The sequence below is a fragment of the Tyto alba genome, unplaced genomic scaffold (assembly GCF_018691265.1).
Source record: "Tyto alba isolate M040663 unplaced genomic scaffold, T.alba_DEE_v4.0 Super-Scaffold_30, whole genome shotgun sequence".
Classification (NCBI taxonomy): domain Eukaryota; kingdom Metazoa; phylum Chordata; class Aves; order Strigiformes; family Tytonidae; genus Tyto; species Tyto alba.
Genome location: NW_024881305.1, coordinates 7679758 through 7687434, shown reverse-complemented (window position 1 = coordinate 7687434; position 7677 = coordinate 7679758). Strand labels below are relative to the sequence as shown.

The window sequence follows — 7677 nt, the reverse complement described above, 5'->3', positions numbered from 1 at the left end:
AACATTAATCAAGGATTAAATAAAACTATTCTTACACTTATGGCTGAAGCTGTCCTTAGGAGGCTGCCTGGTGGTATATATTTGTGTCCTAATACATAAATCAACAACATTTGATCCCACACTTAATATTTCAGATAAACAATTTAATGGCATCTTAACATTGGTTTTACAACCTTAAAACATGTGGACATATTTTATTTTTTACGAAGCTGAAATCTTTTTGAACTTAAGTAATTCTACTGAAAATTCAACTTTATAAGTTTCAAAACTGTTTTAACATACTGAAGTAGTAGCTACTGAAAATAGTCTAAAAAGACAGTTCTAATAACATCTTAAATTAATGAAAAAGCAAGATGACTTCAGGTAAAAGTGTATGCATTTTAACAGCTTCAGTATTTCTTTCACTAAATAATATCCTTTTGTGAATTATGTATTAAGACAGTAAATTTAAAAGAATCAAACTGAATTTCTTGAAAACCAGTATTTCTAATGCCAGACTTTTTTTTTTTTTCTTTTTTAAACAGACTTCTATGTAGTTTACTTATTTAAAAATTTTTAAATGGGCTAATTTGTCTCCTGACTTTTTATAGCATAGGTGATGAAATGTAGATAATGCTCTGCAGGTGGATATACTTATGTATCTACGTGTGTAAAGGAAATTAATATAGTATTAGACATACTGAGTGTGACAGAAAAATGCACCAATGTACTAACTCTGAAAGAACAACAATACTGGTGGTTGTACTAATCAAACAATGCTAGGGCATTAGTCGTTTTTTCATTTTAAGTAAAGAGCTTTTCAGCTTCTTTAATTTTTCTTTTCCTGTCCATTTTAGAAACTGCAGTCCATCCAGCCTCACGCATTTTTCTCATGGTTGTAAGTTTCAGTAGAGAGCCCGGGGTATTCACCTTTGATGTAGTTGGTTCCTAAGAAGAAAAATAAACCCATCCATTAATTTGTTTCTGTAATGAATTTGATTAACTGTTTGATTTAATCTGAAGAAAAGCTAAGGTACCTTTTTTGGTGTCACGGCACATAATTGTGAAGCTTGAGGATAATCTTTGTATAGTTTTTTAAACATTTCTTCCTCTGAGACAATGCTCTTAAATTAAAAATAAAAAAAGTTATTTAATCACACTGTATTAAAATCACACCGTATATTCTTTCCCACTAGGAGTATTAGAGCATGGAAAAATAAAAGTTAAGATGTTACTCTGAAGCCCCAACACTTCAACAGAAACAATGTAAAAAATCATTATAAAAGTTAATATATATTTTTGTATAGCAGTATTCTGTTTGTCATATAGTTACTAATTATGTACATATAAATACAATTCCAGAAAGAACCAGTGAAATAGAAAGATACACATAAATATTGTCTTGGATACAGAACCCCACATGCTTTATAAACATTCTTACACTTTGCAGTGTGCAAAAACAACTGTTAAGTACAGTATTGGTTCTCTAATTTTACCAGGAGGTCACTGTGTTCAGAACTATCTGACTGAGCATCCAGCTGTAGAAGCACTTTTTGCTTTTTCCTCATGCACTGTTCTGAATGCAGATGCGTGCTTTCCCTTTGAAGTTTATGTATTGGAGGAGTCTTTATAATATATGTCTGGGAAAAAAAAGGATGGCATTTATAATTGTATTTTCAGTGGTAATTGTAGAATCTAAAACTGAACTCATAACCCATTTTACAGACTGAGTATCCAGGAAGACACTAGAGAGATGCTGTGGAAGAGTTATCTTTCCATACAAACTGTGAAGCAAAGACCCAAACAAAGAAAAAAAAAAAATTTTTTTTTTTGTTGCCAAACAAAGAGAATGAACAGGAAGCTCTGGAAGAACTGAGTTTTATAGAACACTATAACTTCTTCATGCTTATCTGCAGAAATTCAGGTTATTCTGAACTGTTGTCACTACATACAGACTATAGCCATCATTTAAGAAAACGCAAACAAACAAAACTGTAGGAAAAAGCTTTCAGAAAGACGTGGATAGTGGTATCAAGAACAAGACTGTTTTTACTTAAATAGTTCCTTCACTAGAAGTTAAACTCAGAAACATTGCAGAAAGGATAACATAAAAATTGTAGTTGTTCCTATTAGTAAGAGAAAACATCACGTGTGAGCTTCTGACAGGGTAAAACCAAAAGTTTTACAGTTATGATGAAGCAGTCAGGAATACTTTGATAATTTTTACAGCTACAGAAGCTATTTTCTGTTCCATAGAGAAAAATGTGGTTTTACAAACAGAGAACACTTTTATTTTAAGACTACGTAAAAGAATTCTAGAGACTTTATTAAATTCACAGTCCCTTTAGGACAGGAATTGTTACTGATCAGTAGTAACAGACAAATTAAGTAACCGAGCAAGAAAAATGACACATGGTTGTGGAGACATTTTACATCAACGAAGGCCATGATGCCCTTGAAGGCTTCTGAATACAAGAAAAATAAGGGTTTTGAATAACAGAAAAATAAGGTTACAACAGACCTTGAAGGTTTCCGAATAACAGAAAAATATGAAAGTTATCAGTGAGCAACAGAGGACTTTGGAAGAACACCCGGAGCAAAAAAAGTAAAAAAGCAAGTTATTGTGACAAGGGAAAAAAGACATGCATAGTTAAGCTAGCCAATCAAATGTTAGAATAGGTGTGTGAGTAATGTATGTTAACCAATAAGCACTTATGTTGAGGGTATGGACAACTTTGCAGGAAGATAAAACCGCAGCTTTCTGAATAATAAAGGGTCTTCGATCTTAACATCAGAGTCCGTGTTGTCAATCTCCACACATGGTGGGAGTCCTTACACAAACTGCTTTCTAATATTGCTGTGGATTACATTTTTTTGTGGCCATCTACCTTTTAAATGCCTGCTTATCACAACGAAAAATAAGTAAGCATCTACAGAGAAATGAGAAATACAGTCAGAAAAATAAAACAAGAACAAATCACTACTATGAGTTACAAACCTTTAAAGATGGACTACCCAAGGGACTTCGTGCAGATACTGAAGGAGTAATTTTTTTCTTTTCCATCATGATGACTTTTTTAGGAATATCATTTGGAGACTTTTTATTTTTCACATTAATTGATTCACAGTCCAGATCTAAGTGAGGTTTAGAAGTCTCAGAAAAATGAGTTTGTATTGTCTAAAATGAAAAAAGGTTTAAATTAAAAGCATTTCAATGTCTTTTGTCGAGTGTATATAAATTATCATGGAACTCCAATTAGATTGCATACATATAAATATTACCAAATTCTAAAATTAATTAATAATAAGGTTAAAGCTACCTTGTGCTTCTTTTCCTTTTCAGGAACCATGTGTTGGGAGGGTTCTTTTGCAAGATTCTGCTAAGAAGAGTTATGTGATAGCAAGTCAATATTTTGCTTGAATTCAGTTGTTGAAAATTTTCTTGGCGTAATTACAGAACACATTCAACAATCATACTATGCTACAAAGTTCACACAAATATATGACCCAGATTTAGTCAAACTGCAGCATTCAAAAGACATAACTTTTATATTCACAGTTTCATTTGCCCATCTCTGTTGAGGAACCTACATACCATCCCTTTTTAATATGAAAATACGATACAGTTTTTGTCACAGCTGTATTTAAAAAAGAAAGAGTTCTAGTGTCATAGTTTGAACTCAGAGGGCAACTGAGCATCACACAGCTGCTCACTCCCCTCGTTCCCCTCAGTGCTGAGAAGGAGAAAATAAGCAAAGGCTCAGGATTCAAAACAGGACAGGGAGGGATCAACCACCCAATATGGTCATGGACAAGATTGTTAGTGCAAGAAAAAAATAATATAAATTTAATACAGACAGTAACAACAACACTTAACAGACAGGGTAGGACAGTGAAAAGCTTTACCACATCTTGAGAACAGCTTCCCCCCCACCCCTCCCTTCTTCCTGGGCTCAGCTCTGCTCCTGACATCTCCACCTCCTCCCCCCAGCGGCGCAGGGGCAGGGAATGGGGGGTGCAGTCAGTGCTGCTGCTTCTTCCATCTTTGGTGGGGGGAGCTTCTGGAACTTCTTCCCCCTGGTCTAGCGTGGTCCCCCTCTCACAGGAGACAGTGCTCCACAAACCCCCAACTCGAGTCCCTGCCATGGGCTGCAGCACTACCTGAGCTGCTCCAGCATGGGACACCAACCTTCTCCAACTCGAGTCCCTCCTACAGGATACAGTCCTTCTTGAGCTGCTCTGGCATGTTGCAGTCTACCCAGCACCAACCTACAACAGCAGGAGCTGCTTCTTCCCACAGGATCCCTGCCTCCTTTGGGTAGAGTCACCTTAAATGTCCACCTGGACCCCTCCACAGACCACATGTCAGTGTCTGCTCCAACGTATAGCTCCGTGGGTGGTGGTGGGGTAGTCCTGCTGTCTCACCACAAGATACAGTGGGGTTGCTGCTCTGGTGCATTTCCCCCTCCTTTCCTCCTCCGTTCTTCCACTGACCCCAGTATTCACATAGATGTTGCAACTCCTCCTCACAATGCCAACTCCTCCTCCCATGTCCCTTTCTTTAATATGTTATCGCAGAGGTGCAGCTGACTGGCTCGGCCTTGGTGCAGAGGTGGGTCCAACTTAAAGCTGGGTGAGCTTCAAGAAGCTTCTCACAAGGGGCCACTGCTGCAGGCCACCCCCTGCTATCAAAAACGTTACCACTCACTCCAATCCAGGACATCGAGTTATTATTTCATGCAAGAAACTGGAAGCATTCTTGTTTATTGAAGTAAACATTCCTTTGCTGTCTTTTTAATTCTGTTTTGCATTTCTTTTGCCAGCAGAAGAATATTATATAGCAATCACAAAATGGTTAAAGTTGGAATGGACTCTGAAGATCATCTAGTCTAACACCTCTGTTCACAGTAGAGTGAACTAGAGTAGGTTGATCAGGACTGTGTCCAACACGGCTTTGAATGTCTCCGAGCATGGAGACTCCGCAACCCCTTTGGGCAACCTGTTCCTGTGTTTTATCTCCCTTACAGTAATAGAATTTTTCTTGCATTTAACTAATACTTCTTGTACTATATTTTATTCCCATTGCCTCCTGTCCTTTCACTGGGTACCACTGAGAAAGTCTCACTCCAGCTTCCTTACTCCCTCCCATAAGGTATTTATACATGCTGATAATATGCCCCTGAACTTTCTCTTCTTGAGGCTAAACTGTGCCAGCTCTCTCAGTCCCTCTTTTTTGTAAGATGCTCCAATCCCTTTAAATGATCTTCAAGGCCTTTTGCTGCATTTACTCCAGTATGCCCTTGTTTGTCTTGTACTGGGCAGCCCAAAACTGGAAATAATTGGTCTCCCTAGTGCTGAGTATAGAAAAAGGATCAGCTCCCTTGACCTGCTAGCAACACTCTTCCTAATGCAGTCTGAGATGCCGAGCCCATTCCTGGCTCATGTTCATCCCACTGTTCACTGAAAGCCCAGGGCTTTTCAGGCAAAGCTGCTTTCAAACCTGTCAGCCCCTAACCTGTACCAGTTCTAAAATTTATTGCTTCCCCATTGCAGGACTTCACATTTGCCTCTGTTAAACCTGATGGTATTCCTGTCCACCCCTCTCTCCAGCCTATCCAGATCCCTCTGAAAGACAGCACAACCATCTGCTGTATCAACCATTTCTTCCAATTCTGTTTCATCTGCAAACTTGCTGAGGCTTTTCTCTGTTCCATCATCTATGTCATTAATTAAGACGTTAAACAATATTCAACCCAGAATCAACCCCAGGAATACATCACTAGTGACTGGCCTCTGCTTTGGCTTTGTGCAATACTAATTGCAATCTGATAAACCCAGCAGTTTGGCCAGTTTTCAATCTACTTTACTTTCCACTCACCTAGACCATACTTTACCAGTTTCTCAGAACATAAGGATGTTATGAGAGAGTGTTGAAGCCTTATTAAGGCTGAGATAAATAACATTCTCCTCTCATCTGCCAAGCCAGTCATCTCGTCATAGAAAGCAATCAGGTTGGTTAAGCACAATTGCCCCTTCATATAAATCTATGCTGACTATTCTTGTCCTTCGTATGTTTGGAAATGGTTTCCAGGATTATTCGTTCCATCACCTTTCCAGGGATTTGGGTGAGGCTGACTAGCCTACATTTCACCAGATCCTCCTTCTTGAAGGTAGGAGTAACATCTGCATTTTTCAAGTCCTCAGGAACCTCTGCCAGTCACCGTGACCTTGCAAAGATACTCGAGTGGCCTTGCAATGTTACTGGCCACCTCCCTCAGCCCCTATGAGTGTATCCCATCAGATTCCATGGAATTATGTATGTACAGGTTGTTTAAAGATTCCCTAACCTGATCCTCCTCCACCAAGGGTAAGTCTTCCTTCCTCCAGATTTTCCAGGTTCCATTGAGTATCGCATCCTTTTCCTTGTCCTTTGTCATCAGAACTCCTGCCACATTTAACAGCGGGTCCTGTAGAAGCCGTTCTTGCTGCCCTTCACTTCCCTTGTCAGTTTTGCCTCCAGATTGGCTTTGGCTTTCCCGACATCATCCCTGCAAGCCTGGACAGTCCTTCGCAGGGTTTCATTTTCTCCCCGATTCCCTCATACTTACCAATTCAGGAGTAATGCAAAACATTCACTACCACCGGAAATGAGACTTAATGACTTCAGAGAGCATCACGCTCTTGAAATCAGAACGCAAGCGAAAGCAAGACCTAGAATCAAAAGTGCACTTCACAACTGTCACTATAATAAGTGCGTAAGACCAGTCCAAGCATGTCACCCATACTGTTACATTCAGTAAAAAGAAAATACCTTCTCTTCAATTTCTGCTTTAAGTTGTTCCTTAAGGAATGACAGTTCACTTTTCAAATGTGACAGCTCGCTTTCCTAAAAAGAATTAGATTAGAACAATTATTAACTATGCTTAACCTGGAAAAAATAAAGCAGTCCAAAATGAGAAAGCAATTAATAAAGATATTCATTATAAACAAAAGAAAATTCCCTTTGTTCAATAGAGCTAGCTTATCCATGAAGCTAGCATGCCAAGAGGTATCTACAACTCATTTTCAGAATGATTTAATCACTAGAATAAGAGATGATCAAAGAAGCAGTTACCAAATTAAAAAAGAGTACATGTACACTTGAGTCATACCTCCTTCTATTAAAAAAATCTAACTGAAAAAAAGCTTTGTGGAGAAATACTCTTGTGAAGGGAAATGTCAGACAAATACTGCATTTTAAGTAGATGCTGTAGAACTACACTTCTGTGAAAGTCTTGAGGGGATGTTGACTCTCAGAATATTTCTCAAAGCTAAGCTTCCCAACAAAGGAAAAAAAAAAAAACAAAGGCAGTGATGCAACTCTGGACTTGAAGTTTTGTTTTACTTTGTTATAAAAAAAGCTGAAGTATTACTAAGAAACAGGTACTTGACCAGAACTGTTCAAGGTAAGAACTTAAAACACTTGAGAGAACAGGGGGGTGGGGAGTGAAATCCAACTATTTCATACAAAAGTTTCTTATTCAGACAGTGAGGTTAGAACATGACACAATATCAGGAAAAGTAGACAGAAAAGCTCAGCTACTCCAATTTATCTTTAGAAACATCTGGGGTTTTTAATGCACGTAATAAAATTGGTAAGAAAGTAACAGTAAACAGAGATTAGTGGGTTGATCTTTACTGTTCAGTCCCGCTAAAGCA

General features: G+C 38.3%; 1 protein-coding gene across 1 annotated transcript in view; it reads right to left on the bottom strand.

Annotated features, from left to right (window-relative positions):
• Positions 1 to 47: 47 nt before the first annotated feature.
• The window catches only part of SYCP1 (synaptonemal complex protein 1), a 29770-nt gene continuing 22140 nt past the window's right edge, over positions 48 to 7677 (bottom strand). The window contains exons 26-31 of the mRNA XM_032987276.2: positions 6791 to 6865; positions 3300 to 3359; positions 2978 to 3157; positions 1476 to 1619; positions 1017 to 1103; positions 48 to 927 (exon numbers count right to left, since the gene is read on the bottom strand). Coding sequence (XP_032843167.2) covers positions 784 to 927; positions 1017 to 1103; positions 1476 to 1619; positions 2978 to 3157; positions 3300 to 3359; positions 6791 to 6865 — 690 coding nt within the window. The 3' untranslated portion in view covers positions 48 to 783. The remainder of the gene's footprint in view (positions 928 to 1016; positions 1104 to 1475; positions 1620 to 2977; positions 3158 to 3299; positions 3360 to 6790; positions 6866 to 7677) is intronic.